General features: G+C 34.1%; 1 protein-coding gene and 1 pseudogene across 2 annotated transcripts; both read right to left on the bottom strand.

Annotated features, from left to right (window-relative positions):
- Positions 1-1596: 1596 nt before the first annotated feature.
- LOC104240400 (protein HYPER-SENSITIVITY-RELATED 4-like) lies at positions 1597-4019 on the bottom strand (annotated as a pseudogene).
- Positions 4020-4684: 665 nt separating this feature from the next.
- On the bottom strand, positions 4685-12874 carry LOC104240399 (toMV susceptible protein tm-1(GCR26)). 2 transcript variants are annotated; one of them, XM_009795238.2, is made up of 10 exons: positions 12577-12874; positions 10790-11443; positions 9780-9986; positions 9188-9403; positions 8874-9093; positions 7513-7760; positions 6477-6655; positions 6133-6386; positions 5315-5508; positions 4685-5081 (listed from the first exon to the last, which is right to left on the bottom strand). In XM_009795238.2, the coding sequence occupies exons 1-9, from the start codon at positions 12709-12711 to the stop codon at positions 5357-5359; spliced, it is 2265 nt and encodes a 754-aa protein (XP_009793540.1). In that variant the 5' UTR covers positions 12712-12874; the 3' UTR covers positions 4685-5081; positions 5315-5356. The 2 variants fall into 2 exon arrangements, with proteins under 2 accessions (XP_009793540.1, XP_009793539.1); XM_009795237.2 differs by lacking the exon at positions 4685-5081 and having other exon boundaries at positions 5136-5508.
- Between the last annotated feature and the right edge of the window lie 3077 nt (positions 12875-15951).

Genomic DNA, 15951 nt, shown 5'->3' with positions numbered 1-15951 from the left:
GCTTGCCCAGTTCTCATTAGTAGACGCCATCACGACCCCCGAGGTTGGGAAATCCGGGTCGTGACAGCGAATTCAAATGTGATTGATGAAAATGATGTGCTGAATATCCCATAAGCGTCATGAACGTTCTCTTGAATAGTTTGGTTGGAGTTTTGACTTTTAGTGAAGGAAATATAGTCTTGTTTTTTACTTTGTGTTTGATATATTGACACAATATAAAAAGTTATTAAGTTTTGTGAAATTTTTCCAATAAGATTTTTTTAACTTTTAAATATCTATCTTTTTTTTTTAAAGTTAGAACTTTAAGAAAAAATATAATATTATATTTTAAAAAATGATGGACCAGCCCGTGGGAGGACGCAGCCCTCATAGGACTGGGGTGGACTAACCGTTATAAGGACCATTAAAATGGTGGGCTAGCCTAGCCTAACCCGTCAATTACTAAAGCTTACGTGGGCTGGAATGAGCTAGCCCGGCCCCACCCATATTGACAGTTCCAGCTACAACTAATGTTATCTTTTCATGGTTGAGGTTCGATAACCTCTTGCAATGTAACTATGTGAGGATAATAGTCGTTTAGCACATTTTTATAGCTTAATATTTGTACTTTCTTTCTTTCCCTCTCTTATTTTGGGTAGATTTTTCTTGCTCCTTGTAATATGAGTTGTGTTTGGCAGAGGAGGATTAGAGTCAAAGTACCTTTTTCTTAACGATAGAAATAATTTTTAATGTGTTCCATTTTCAAAGAGTGCAACCTTTCATTCAAAACCACACCGCATAAGACTTCCTGCTCCCAACAGAGTAACATTGTTTATAGCTAATTTATCTGTCCTTTCTTTTCTGGTAGATTTGAAAATCTGAATAATGAAAACTTACCTTCTTAAATCTTACAAATTGACTAATTGAAAAAAAGTAAAATATGTAAAATTAAAATAATTATTTTTTGGGGAAGTTTATTCTTATTTGGGTCTAGCCAGCCCCAGGTTGGCCCGGGGCCTTCTACCGACTTGGACCGGGGGATTTGCATTTATACTCATTTTTTTTTTTCACGTTTTAACTTGTGCCCGCTTTACAAAAAAATTTGCAAGTGTACCCGCTTTTTCGCGTAACTTCAGCATACGAGGCTGAAGTAGCAAAGACAATCAAGCAAAACTTCAGCATTCTAGTAGAGAGGCCTGAAGTAGCAAGTGTGCTGAACCAAGTGTGCTGAAGTTTTTGTTTGTAATTGTTGAACTTAAGCATAGTAGCTGAAGTTTTTGTTTGTAATTGCACTAAATAAGCTAAAGTTTTTTTGTCCTGGATTCATTAGTTTTGTCATTAAGCTTTTTCAAAAACTTCAGCAGAAGATGCTCAAGTTATTTAGTACATTTATAAAAACTTCAGCACTAAATAAGCTGAAGTTTTTGTGTCCTGGATAAGCTTTTTCAAAAACTTCAGCAGAGATGCTGAAGTTATTTAGTTCATTTGTAAAAACTTCAACACTAAATAAGCTGACGTTTTTCTTGTCCTGAATTCGTTAGTTTTGTCATAAAGCTTGAAGCCAAACGACAAGAAGATGGTTAATGGTAACTGCACTGCATTTATACGACAAAAATGCACTAGAAAATGGGAACTCCGATAAAGAACTTTGACTATACATTTGATAGGTGAGCTCTCGGATTGCTGGGTGTAAAGTCATCACAGTACCAGCCATTTCAGCGAAACCGACAAAAAAGAAAGAGGACAGATGATAAAATTCTTCAACTAGTTCTTTTTCTTCATTAATGTGGGATCACTTGGTGCAGTGACAGTACTAGTGTATATTCAAGATAATTTGGGACGAGAATATGGTTCTGGAATATGTGCTTGTGCTATTATTTAACGATACAAAAACTTCAGCTTATTTGTGCAATATTGGATTCTAATCAGAAAACTTCAAGGGTCCCTAATTTCTATCTCTCTGCTTGGGCTCATTTAAACCTTCTCAGAGGAAACACAAAACGAATGAGGAGAATGAGGACGAGAAAGGGGTTGAAGTTGTTTAAAAATTGAGTACAAGTAACTAAAAAATCACTTTTAACTTGCGGCCGAAATTATTAATATTCGGTAAAGGTAATATATAATAAAATAGAAATATACTTATATACAAAATATATATATTTTTTACTATTATTTTCGAAACGGCTATACGATGTCATTTTCCAAAATTGAACTCTATCCAGCCCCTTGAGTGTATGTGTTTCCTTGTGTCTGGTAGCAACAAAAATATGTTGAATTATTTGGATATGTGCATGTATGTATATGTATAGGTCGATTTTTTTGTTTTGAGAAATGAACAAATATGAGAGTGCATTTTTTTTTTGGCAAAAGTGTAGGGTTGGGTGAAATTGAGCAATTTCGGTGAATACACAAATTCCCTAATAAAAATGCCATGTTAGGTTCAGCAACTCTCTTTTTGGCTTTAACTTTCCTCGTTTGGTAATCTTTTTTCTTCTAAGCTTTCTTCAGTTTCTTTTTCATCACTTTCCTTCTTCTCATTCGTTTCAACTAGTTTTGCCTCTACTTTCTTAAACATGGCATCTTCCTTTTCTTTAATCTTTACGTGAAGAAAATTAATTAAACCATTAAGTGAAATCTCAATCTCATCTTCCTTCAATAGTTGCTCCGCCACTTCGGCCGGTGTCACCATCGCAGTTTCTATCAGTTCCTCAATTATTTTGAACAATTTGTTCTCTGTAATGCCCAGGTAATTAGCAGCAAGAAGCCTGAAGCCACAGGGGGTGCAATATGACATATGAATGTGCATGTCCATTCTACCAGGCCTTAACAATGCAGGGTCAAGCTTTTCTATGTGATTTGTTGTGAAAATTATGATTCTTTCATCACCACAGCTCGACCATAATCCATCAATAAAATTCAACAAACCAGATAATGTCACCTGCAATGAACAATAAAATATGGAAATCTAAGTGAATCGGAATACTTTTAAAGTAAGACAAGAAAATACAAGTTAAAATCAAAGAGACTTGCCTTGCTTTCTTGCTGATTAGAACTGTTTGAAGGAGAATCATTTGCTCGATTAGCCAAATTATTTTGCAAATCAATGGTACAGTCAATGTCCTCCACCACCAAGATGGACTTGTTAGCCGTGGCCACAAGCAACCGTCTTAAATCAGAGTTCCTCATCAGCTCAGTCAACTCCAGATCATATATATCAAAGCTCAAATAATTAGCCATGGCGGCGATCAAACTTGATTTTCCAGTCCCTGGAGGGCCATACAGCAAGTACCCTCTTTTCCACGCCTTCCCCACTTTCCTATAATAATCTTTTCTCTTCACAAATCTGTCTAAATCCTTCAAAATTTTGTCTTTCAGTTCTGAGTCCATTGCTAGAGTCTCAAAAGTTGCCGGATGATCAAGATTCATTGACTGCGAGTCATACATGTTTTCATGATCCACAGTGTGAATCTTGATTGCCCTTCTCTCAAGTTTCTGCAGCTTTGCTTCTCTTATAATGTAAGGCAAGTATTAAGAACAAGGTCCTTGTTTTTCTTGTGAAACGTGAGCTCAAAGGTTCTCACCTCAGATCTTTGAGTGGAATTCAGGTCTCTGGGATTATAAAAGTCTCTAGACTCTACTCGTCTACAGAGCCAAACCCACTTGAATTTCTGCCCATTATAAACATCTGTCACCTCCTCATCGCGTTCCATGGTTAAGTTGATATGTTTCTCCTTCTCAGGCTTGCTGATTTTGACTCGACGGGTGTTGGGTGACAGCTTGTTTCCCAAGTACATTTCGGCTGCTTCATAGATGTCATTGTTGACCAAGCCATCAAATTCATCTATTACCATTGTTAGCTGATTTGAGAACCTGCTGAAGATGTTTTTGAGGCCAAAGAAGAAATATTCATGCAATTCTGGAGGAAGGAATTCATTGACTACTGTTCGAACCACCATAGCTGTTGCAGCAACAGAGCCTATTGTGGATAAAACGGTCTTGGCCAGTACCATTTTCGATTCTGCAGAAGAAGACATGTTCTTTAAGAGGGACTCGTCGTTTTGTGGTTGTGGGTATTCAAGATTTTGCTATTTGCAGTAATAGAGGGTATCAGAAAAGTATAACACCACTTTCTGACTTCTCTGAAAGGAACGGGGTGGGACAGGTGATGCGAGACGGTTTGATTGGATGCTAGAATGCAAGCAATGGCTAAAGGGTAAGTGCTAAATTTATAGTAATAAAAACGTGTAAAGAAAAAGGAGTGGAAAGACTTTTGGAACCAGATTTTTTTTTAAGAAAATGCAGAGTCGAGATGAAGATTCTATTTATCCAGCCACTCACATCAGCACGTCTAGCTTCCTTCCAACTTCTTTAACGGGGAAAGTTTCCATTTCAACTCAAATCAACGATTATAGACATAACTTCCGAGGAAAAGTCAACGTAAGAAAACATGACAGGTGCCTTGGGTAGAAGCAGTCCTCCATTTGTCATATTTCATACACGGTATGGAATTTAAGATGCTAAACTTGACTTAAATATTATATTACCGATAATGAGAAACTGCAGTGCAGTTCAACTGCCTTCTATCAAATCCAGGCACCATCAGGTACCAGATTATATCTGGCCGCAAAGGTAGAGTTGACTACTGCATGCAGAACATGTGTTGCAACATCTAGGAGAATTTCTATCCACCATAAAAACAAACTAATACTCAAAGTATAAATTATTATTGAAAGAGGGATAATAATTAGTATTCCTTGTGGAGTATGCTTATCTTCAACTTCAGATATATATTACAGCATATAAAGCACTATGCCCAGGCACAGAAGAGGCGAATGGAGACCTTCAAGACAACAATATCCAATCGCTCAAGGGAAAAGACCATCAAGAGAACTTCATGCAGTCTATGCTGCAGAGGGATTCGTATCCAGCCAATGAAAAGGTTGACGATGAGAGTAGATCATGGATAATTTGTTAAATCTAAAGATTCAGGACAGACAACAACTGTGGATGCAGTGCCATCGTGTGCCAAGTTGCTGCTTAAATACAGAGAAGCCCAGGACAGACTCAGGGTAACTCTATGCATACTTCCCTGTGTCCGAAGACTAATACGTTGGAAAGAAAGAAAAATAATTTGCCGTCAGTTGTAATTATATGAATGTCTAAAAAACAGATGAATGCTTCATCAGCTTATTAAAACTCAACATCTTTGACAAAAGAAGAAATATTTGCATGTGATTCGCGTCATAAATTTCAGGCTCAAGCTACAAAATTCTTTGAACATTCAAGAGCTTAGAGGACCAAGACTAATATATAAGGAAAGAGATGAAGATCATACATATAGGTCTCGAATTTATAAAGCACCTAAACCCATTGCATCTCACTCCATCGAAATAGATTTGTACTGCTGGATGGTAGCAGTTATAGCTTGCTCAACTGGTAGTCTCTCCATGCTTGAAGCGCCATAAAATCCATGAACTCCTTTGGTTCTCTTCAGTACATATGCTGCTTCCTTAGGGCCAGATATAGGGCCTGTAAGTAATGGAAAGATTCTTCAGTAGCGACTAGATAAATCAGAAGGAGAAGAAAAGAATGTGCCGTTGCAATAAAGACTCAAGAACTGATGATACAAAAAGTTGTCAAACATAAAATCTACTTCCAACGATGTTAATCCTACCCAGAACCCTAGATAATTGTAAAATTTGACAACTAGTATTTGTTTGAAAGCTTAGAATTCTGTACCAAATTAGACCTCCCGGATTGCCTTGAGAAAGAACACCATTATACCTTTTGAACAACATTAAGATGTCAAGTAAAATGCTGGAATTACAAAATGGTAGTAATAATTCTAGTCTAGTGACTAGCAAATACTTTATGTTAGAAAAGAAATGCTACGGATATTCTACTACAATATATACCAAGCCTTTGAAGAATGATAGGGGAAAAAAAGAGAAAAAGAAAAGAGAGCAGTTTTAGGACTTAGATAAACACAAATGTAAAGAAGTACCAAAAACTTAACCTCAAGTATACCTCCAAGAACAAAAAATGTCTACTAGCACAAACATAAGATAGCCAGAAATATGTGCATAGGAAATATTTTAGGGTTCCTGGATTTGCCTTAGAATCTTTTAGTTACTTTAGGGTTCCTGGATTTACCTCCATGGCAGAGCACAATAGCATCAGGATTTATCCTATGAGTAGCATCCGCAATAGCTTGGACACAGGTTACACTTTCCTCCAATGAGACAGCTGTTTTTGCACCAATTGAACCAGATGTTGTGAGCCCCATATGGGCCACTATGATGTCAGCACCAGCTTCTGCCATAGCAACGGCTTCATCCGGGCAGAAAGCATATGGGGTTGTCAAAAGGCCCATCCTGTGAGCTGTTGCAATCATCTCAACCTCCAAGCTGAATAAATAGTAAGGAATCATGATATTGTTACAATTTGAAGGAAGGGCATAAGCTAAGTCTGACTAAAACATATCTACTGAGACATACCCATAACCCATTCCAGTCTCTTCCAAATTTTGTCTGAAGTTACCGTCAAATAGACCAACAGTTGGAAAGTTTTGCACCCCACAGAACCCAACAGATTCCAACTGCTTCAGGAAGTTATCCATCCTGCGGAAAGGATCAGTAGCACAAACTCCAGCCAGAACTGGCACTTCCTTAACCACCTGAAGATTTCAACATTGATAGAAACTAAGCCACCATTCTGGAAGGTAAGAATATATCTGAGGAAGGAGAAAGAAACCTCAATCATGGTTATTATTTGCAAGAAAAATAATAAGAAAAGATATATATACATGATGAACAATTATGTTATCTGCTGTAATCCACCTTTGCAATTATAAAGAATGTAAAAAAAAAATTAGTTCGATGCCTGGACTGGTGAGGTTTTCTTTTATCCTATGAGAAATGCAGCAAGTAAAGGTCACAATTAATAGATACCCAGCCAGAAAAGCGGTTCTGTAGGGTTAGTCATTCTTCTACACAATAAAAGTAAACCTCGGATATTCCAAAGATGTAAGTGGACATCTCAACTACATAGCTTTTGATCTAATTCAGTAAGTGTTAGCAGTCCAACTGAAAGCTTACTGCAAATTTGGCAGGGATTTCCTGAGAGCAATCTTTTTGAGAAAACACAGAGATTTCTAATCCAAGAAAGAGGTACTGACAAGAAACATAGATATGACATGGATCAGCTTTAATGTGTCTGATTATGGGTGTCAACAGGAAGTTAATTTTTTAGACTGTGTTGAGAGCAGGGCTGTCTTGGTATAGTGATCTTCAGTCTTCACTCGTAGTTAGTGCTTTGCTCATGTTGAGTCACGTGGAGGGTTTTATCAATTTGTTAAGCCTTTGAATCAAACATGAACTTGCTAGACAGCAGGTTGTATTTAACTTGAACAGTAAATTCATGTTCAAATCCAATGTGAGCTAAAATTAAACAATAGAAGATTGATGAAGCTGAGCCTAAAAGCCTATAAGGTTTTCAGAAGAATTAAAGAAGTAGACAATAATTAGGACTTACAGGCAATACTTCATTGGCCATCTCAAGTACAATGGCATTTGCATCAGCAAAAGGCAATAGACCAGCTAAGGATCCCCTTCCTGCCATCCTAAAGCGCCCCGAGTTGTACAAGACAATCAAATCTACACCACCAACTTCCTCAAACTTCGCAGAAATACCTGTACCCGCACCAGCCCCAATAATGGGTTTGCCCTTACTTATTTGATCTTTCAACTTCTGCAGTACCGCAATTCTTTTCTGCAAAGTTTCTGCTCAAGGAAGATTAGGCTTTCATCAAATCCTCACCCAAATTAAAAGAAGAAAAGAAAAAGCATTGACTCAGATCTGTGAGATTCATTTCCCCGTTGATGAGTCAGCATATTCCATTTCAAAGACATTCACATAATTGTATTAGAGAGATGATTATGATGACCTATGTTGCGCGGGCTCCTCAAGATGTTGCCATACCCGTGTCTGATCCTCCAAAAATACACTATTTTTGGAGGATCCGACACGCATCTGACAACATTTTTGGAGAGTTCGAGCAACATAGATGATGACAACGAAGGAAAAGAATCCATTATATGGCATTTCAAGCCAGCGCATAACCGGTAAACTATGATAGGTGATAAAGAAAATGGACCTTGGACTAAACTCAACCCCAAAAGCAAGCTCAAGAGGTGAGGATTGCCCGAGCGATATAAAGAGAATATACATCCCTTCACCAACCAATGTGGGATGCTTCTATACCCCCTCACACGCCTAGGACTAGACATCTGGAACGTGGACAATATAATATTGGGATCCAACATCAGGAAACCAAGAAGTGGAATCAGTCTTGCTTTACTACCAATACCATGATAAGAAAATGGACCTTTGGCCTAACTCTACCACAAAAGCTAGCTCAAGAGGCGAGGATTGCCCAAACCATATAAAGAGACCACCCATCCCTTCACCAACCGATGTGGACTCTTCAACAGTAAGCAAATAATTCTTGAGACAAAAATCAATCATATTTCAGGCTAACAAAAGTATAAAGCATACTCTCTAGTTATCTTTCACTTTATTGGTTTCTGTCGCAAGCTAAGGTTGACATAAGTGCCAAGTTATTCCACTTATCATCTTAAATCCAAATTCGGGTCAAGGATAGGAGTGCGTGAGCTTTGGAAAAGACAAGACGAAATGTCTTTTTCTTAATCCTAGAAAATAATGCGAACAACCCAACGCTTCTGTGGGAACTGGTAAATAAATTAATAGAAAGAAACCTGGATTCACAAGCAGTAATCAGTTAGTGGAAGCTGTTCAGTAATTTTCAAGCAGCTCTATTTGCCATGACATTGTGATGGAAACTATCAGCCTTGATATTTAGGAAGAATCATCACCTGGTTTTGCATTTGGAAAGTCGTTGAGGTTAGAAAATGCTTTTCCATTGTGTGGGGAATATTTCTGAAGAACAGCATTATCTTTCTGATTGTCTTGTATAGATTCAGACTCGGCTGGCTGATATTGAACATGTCTAGATTTGGAAGATATTTCCAAGAACGAATCAACTAAAGCATTTGCAAACTCCACATCATTGATATGGTAAGGAAAGATCTTAACCTATCAATGAACAAATATTTCAATGATCTGAGTTGAGTTTAGCAGTGGAATGTAAAATCATAAGAATCCTCTTCCTTATAAATAATTGTGGTACCTGACAGTGTTCCCTATTTTTAAGAAGCACCTGTAGCTCATGCGTAAGACAACTAGTTGCCTCAGGATTATAAAAGGCTTTCCCTGGTGCATCCAATGCAGAGACACCTTTCTCTGGCAAGCAAACACATACACTTGATGATGCCTTGCCCAACTTTTCTGCTATAAATGCAGCAAATTTCTTATTTTCACCTACTGTAGTACGCATTAGGGAAACCTGGAAAATAAGCATTCTGTTAAATATTTTCAAGCGGCACACCTCAAATATTTTTTTTGATAGTTTATCAGATTTAAACCCATATGATTAATTGTGCAGTCTAGACACAATACAATAAATTTTCAAGAGTCTGGCAGAATGTCTCTTGATGGCAACAAAAGCATGACGTCCTGAGATACTTTTAGAATGTTTAGCGGCCTACTTGTTCTAAGTTGTGCAAGATGATATCAAACAACACTAATTTGTTGCACAATGCATAACTGTCAAACTGTGAATGGTTGGTGTTCCAACATTAACTTTTTAGATAATGCTACTGTTCAATATCTTAAGGAATTCTTTTACAGACAAACAATGAGCAAAACAAAAGATGAATCACCTGCTCATTATGTTCATGAATCTTCCTTTGCTGAAAGTCGGGAGGTATGGTAGTTTTGGGACCAAAATTCACCATATCCAAAGCTCCCACACTCAGAACCAAAGGAATCTTCTTCTCTATTATTGCATCAAATCGGGAACTATCACATGCCATAACACCTCCAACTATGTAATCTGCAACCTCAGTTGTCGTAATATCCAATACACCCTAAAATAAGATAACAACAAATGGATATTAATCGTGTTCCAGAAAGAGATTATATAATACTTCCGTAATTTTTTGCAGAGACATTAGTAACAGGTTTGGCAAGCCATTTCAGCGAACAAACTGCAAGTCTCTACCTTCTTCGAAAAGAATTACCTTGGTTCTACCCCTAGTTTGAAATGATCAATTGCAATGAACTAATGAGGCCGCACTTTTATATCATCTAAGACAATGCACAAGGCAAATGAGTGATATTTTCCTTCGTGATTGACTGTAATCCTAATAAAAGTTTAGAGACCAATAAATCCTACTTTTCATACTCTTTCCTTATAGTTCCTAATTGCTAATAGCATTATAATATATTCAAATAGCACTCTTTCTCAGTTAATTATGAATAAGATGTATGACCAATTGAATAAATGTTAACCATTCAAAGAAATATATGACCGCACAAGAGAATGAATAACCAAAAATGCTTAGCTTCTCATTATTGTTACCATTAGTATGATCATTGCTCTTACTTATATAATTATTTTTTATTATGATTAATTCAGATGGTATTTTTACATTATAAGATGTCCAATGGTCCAATAGTGGAATAAGGGTTTGAAACAAAATATTACTTATATGATATTAATAGAATTTAGTACTTTTTAGGATTGTTAGGTAAAAAGGGATTTATTTGTCCGCATAAGTTTCAATTTTAGGATTTAAGAGTTCATTATAAGGGAAAATAGGAAATATCAATACCCTTCCCTACTTATATACCACTGAAACCATGAGTGGTGATAGAGAAACAGGATTACCTGTATAAAACCTCCTCTAACAAGATCCTCCATGGCCCTGCCCCCCACACCCGTGGCATGGAAAACCAAAGTTTCATATCCTTCTTTGACTAATCTTTCTTTGACAGCATTAACACAAGGAGTTGTAACCCCAAACATAGTTACACCAACTGTAAACTTTTCATTACCGATGCTACACTCTTTTGATCTTTCAAGACTTCCAATCACCATTCCAGCAAATGCTGCACCCCCATTAGACAGAACAACCTTACTAACATTGTTAATCCCACAAATATCTACAACAGAAGGGAACAATACCAAATCTGATGTTCCAATATAAGATTCAGTTTGACCACTGGCAACCGTCGATATTATAACTTTTGGGATCCCAATTGGAATCGATCGGAAGGCAGATGACAGTAAAGATGTTCCTCCACTACCCCCAAGGCCAATAACTCCAGCAAGAATCTGGTCATTATGAGCTTTCCTTAGGAAACTTTCAAGAGCTTTAGTCATGATTGCAATAGCTTGGCCTCTATCATCTGGAAGCTGGACCACAGATTCTCCGCCTGGCACATAGCATGACAGCACATCCTTCCTTGGTACAAAATGAAAATCAGCACAACTATCCGTCTCCTTCGGGCTGGTTGAAACATCAACTACTGTCACTCCTACCTATACAGTACCATGTATAAGCATAAGGTTAATTTTGGTCAAGGGAAGTCAAAACGTGGGACAACAAAATATTCCACTAATAAAAATAACCCAATGCATACTTTTGCACATCACAGTTTCTAGGTTACTTTTATGAACTATAAGGGTTTAATTTTATATACTAACAGTGTAAAGAATTTTTGCACCTCAAGTTCTGAAAAGAGAAGTACATGTAACTGTCTATAGTAAGTGTGGATTGGTAACTTAAGAAAGGATAATTATTGTGCTAAAACAGGTTAAACTACACTGACACATGTAGAAATTATTTTCACACTCATCAGCTGTGTAACTTGAAGAATTTGGATTATATCCAGTGAGAGCGTAAAGATTCCTTTACACTATCAGTGAATTTTAACAGCTTGTTTGGATGGTTGTTACATATTGTATTGTATCGTATTGTTACTTTAACTACAATATTTGTTTTAATTGTTACTTAAATTTTACTTTATCGTATCGTTAAATCTGTCATCATGTAACGACGAAAAGTGCCACTTTATGTAACGACCGATTCAGTGTGGTCGCGTCGTTTCCTTATCTTTTTTTCTCACCTTACCCTTTATTATTATTAAATAATCTTTTACCCTACCTTTTTATATAATAATTCTACCCCGTACCATAATTTTTCTTTGTAATACTGCAAGTTTATTCTTCATATTACTGGTACGTGACATCATGAAATAACGGCAAAAGATACAATTTATCCAAACATTGTATTCAACAAATGATACATTACAATATAATACAATCCGATATGATACATTATGAAACGACATGTAACAACTATCCAAACAAGTTGTTAAGGTGTGATAGCAAGTTAGTTACCATTCTTAACATATTATCATTTAATACTTATCAAGAGATCTAGCCATAGTTATCAGGAGATTTTGTCTGTGTAAATATTTTTATACATACACAGACACAAACTTACCCTTAATCTCAAGGCGGCAACGCCGAAGGATCTTAAACATCTCATTTATCAGATACGCTTGATAATTTAGTAGTAGTCTAGTAGATACGAAGGTACGAATTCAATTACATGACAAAAGTTTACTAGCAAATAGCATTTTGAAATAACATTCAATAAGGCAACGAACCTTGAAAGAAGAGTTAATGGAGAAGCATTTAAGACTGGATCGAACTGATTCGGCAAGGAAACGGAGCTCGTCGAGCTTAGTATCAGCTGTTCCAACACAGTAAACTTGTAGAGAATTTCTCTCTGTAGTTACCATTTTCTTCAATCAGTTGCTATAATTCGAGTTAAAATTTGAGATTTTAAAGTCAATTTCAGCAATTTATCTCTCTGAGTATGGTGAAAGAGCAGATTCGGGAGTTGTTAACTTTCGATGATGAAAGATCATCTGGCAGCAGCTGGGAGTGCTGAGTGTTGTTGTTGAGGGGTAAATTTGGAAATTTAAAGCAAGATACACAAATCTTTTGAAGATCTATTTTGTACCCATATGTTCTTAAAATAACAATATAACGCCCAAACAAATGGGAGTATAACGTTTGGGCAATATTTGAGTTGAATTTGAAGAAGAAAAAACTTTTTTAAGTTGAGATAGAACAAAAATTGTGAAAGTTGTGTGTTTGGACATTTACTTTACGTGAAAATAAAAAATCCGTGCACAAAAATTGAAGATTCGAAATACTTCACTTCAAATATATTTTCAAACTATTACTTCAGGTATTCACTCAACATCTAAAATTTTATAATCAAATTCCAACTTCGCAAATAATAACTTCAATATTTTAAATTTGTTTCTTCTATAATCAAATTTCAACTTCAAAATAATTTGTATTGAACTAAAAGTTATCTCTATTTTTATTTTGCCTCGACTAAAATGGAAGTTACTTCTACTTTAGAACTAATCACACTTAAATTAATACTCCCTTTATTTCAAAAAAAAAATGAATATCTTACTATTTGAGAGTCAAATAAGATTTTCTTTGATCATATTTTATGCAAAAAGTTTTAAAATATTTTAAATTGTTAACTATTGTGACTTATGGTACTTATTATGCAGTTTTTAAATGTGTAACATTTATTTCAAAAATATTTAAAGAATTTTTATGTCCAAGTTCACATCGAAAATAAGTCAATCCGAAAAGGTTCAAACAAATTGAACGGAGAAAGTATGAAACAGAGCAACAATAGGTTTTGAAATTATTGTATAATTCAACGTACTTGTGCAAACAAACTCAGCTTCTTTCTCGTTTCACCTAGGGGCGGAGCTAGAGCTTTGGACGCGGGTTCGACGGAACCAGTAGCTTTGGTCCAAACTATATATTTATCTTCAAAAATTTATTGAATATGTACAAATTATTAATTATTTTCGAAGAAATAGAATGCTCCGCCTCTAGTTTCACCCAGTGTTTTAAAAGGCAGGGGCATGAGGCGGGGCGTTTTACTTGATACAGGGCGAGGCGTAAGCCTCGAGACATGAGGCGTAAGTCTTACGGATCTTTAAATTTTTTAATTTATAAATTAATAATATAATATTATAACACAAAAAATATAAAAAATACATTCAAAGTTCAAGAAAACTGAAAAAAATTAAAGAAACTCATAGAAAATAAAATATCTAGCAGGTTTTACAAATATAAATAATGCATTAATGTTAAAAGTTACTAATAAATCAACTATTACGTCTTAAATTTCAAACAATTACAAATTATAACTTCTAAAAAAATATTATCAAACTGCATATCTTACCTCCTTAATAATAAACTAGTATTAGTACCCGCGCAATGCGCGGACAAATCATTTCAAATTGCAATGTATGTTGTTTGAATCATGTACAAATAACCTTAAAATATATATCTCTCAGATAAAAATTATATAATATGAGAATTTAATTATGAAGCAGGATATGAAATTATTGATCAAATCTCGTAGTAGACAACCAATCTTTTTAACATATATTTGTAGCAACCTAATCCCTTGATTTTAGTACTTGCATTTCGTTCCGTTGTCGATATTAAAGAATACTAAACATGTCATATTGTGATATGTCTTGTTCGAGCACATTAGATCATATTATTTTAACAAAATTCTTACAATCACTTTATTTTTATCAGGGAGTCAAATATGTCTTATTCATCACATCATTTTTACGTAAATTCTTTTTTTTGTTCTTTTCTTATAGTTATTATATTATTTAATATTTCATATTATCATACTATCATATAATTTTTTGTTAGCTTATGATTAAATTAATGTCTTGCTTATTATCCTTTAATTAGTATGTGATAAAAATAAATGTTTTATTCTCGAAATTTGATATATTTTTATGCTTTTATTCTCTTATTCATAATATTTTAATCATTTAAATTTGTCAGTAATATTTTTAAATATAATTTAATTAATTGATTTTATATATACTAAAATTAATTTAAAGTATAAGTATCCTCACACTACCTCTATTTTCTTTTTAATATACATTCTCTTCCCTACTATAAATGTTAATTAGTTTTATATTAATATTTTACTTATAACCAAAATAATGTCATATTTTATTTTAAATGTTAACTTTTAATTAGTCTAAAATATTAATACAGAAATTATTTGATTATCATATTCCAAATATATTGAATTCTGTTATAATTAATTTTGTATTAGATGCAGTTAAATTTTCTTTCTTTTTAGCTATAAGATAAAATTTAATTTTAATTTTCATTATTAAGATTACCAATATTAGAAATTTATTTTGTATTTTTAAAAATTTATTTAATCATAGAAAAAAGTATTCTTAATTTTATGAACACATTATTTCTAAATATTGTAATAATATTTTTACTATCATTTTAATTCTTTATGTAATATTTTTTTTTTAAAAAAATTCATCTCAAAATCAAATAATTCTTAACATTTTATTTTCTAAACTGGACCATATTTTCAAAAAATTATGTTATGCATTCAAATTCAAACTAACTGCACTAGATTCTGATATTAATCATAAGTCTAAAATATTAATACATAAGTTATTTGATTATCATGTTCCAAATATATTGAGTTCTCTATAATTAATTTTGTATTAGATGTAGTTAAATTTTTCTTCCTTTTTAGCTATAAGATAAAATTTAATTTTAATTTTTGTTATTAATGTTACCAATATTAGAAATTTATTTTGTATTTTTAAAAATTTATTTATTCATAGAAAAAAATTATTAATTTTTTGATCACATTATTTTTAAATATTGTAATAATATTTTTATTGTCATTTTAATCCTGTATGTAATATTTTCAAAAAAAAATCTCATCACTCAAATAATTCTTATCATTTTATTTTCTAAACTAGACCGCATTTTCAAATAATTATGCTATGCATTCAAACTCAAACTAACTGCACTCGATTCAGATATTAATCATAGAAAAATATTTTCTTAATTGTTTGAACATATTATATCTTAATGTTGTAGTAATATTTTCACCGTCATTTTACTTCTTTACATAAGTTTTTTTTCTTTTT

The sequence above is a fragment of the Nicotiana sylvestris genome, chromosome 2 (genome assembly GCF_000393655.2).
Source record: "Nicotiana sylvestris chromosome 2, ASM39365v2, whole genome shotgun sequence".
Lineage (NCBI taxonomy): Eukaryota > Viridiplantae > Streptophyta > Magnoliopsida > Solanales > Solanaceae > Nicotiana > Nicotiana sylvestris.
The sequence above is the reverse complement of the archived record's forward strand: the minus strand, read 5'-3'. Positions and strand labels throughout refer to the sequence as shown.

Coding starts and splice junctions, on each gene's coding strand:
- LOC104240399 (XM_009795238.2), bottom strand. CDS start 12,711: ATGGTAACTACAGAGAGAAATTCTCTACAAGTTTACTGTGTTGGAACA. Junction 9,987..10,789: donor TTAGAGGAGGTTTTATACAG/GTAATCCTGTTT, acceptor ATCTTATTTTAG/GGTGTATTGGATATTACGAC. Junction 7,761..8,873: donor CTTTCCAAATGCAAAACCAG/GTGATGATTCTT, acceptor TTCCTTGAGCAG/AAACTTTGCAGAAAAGAATT.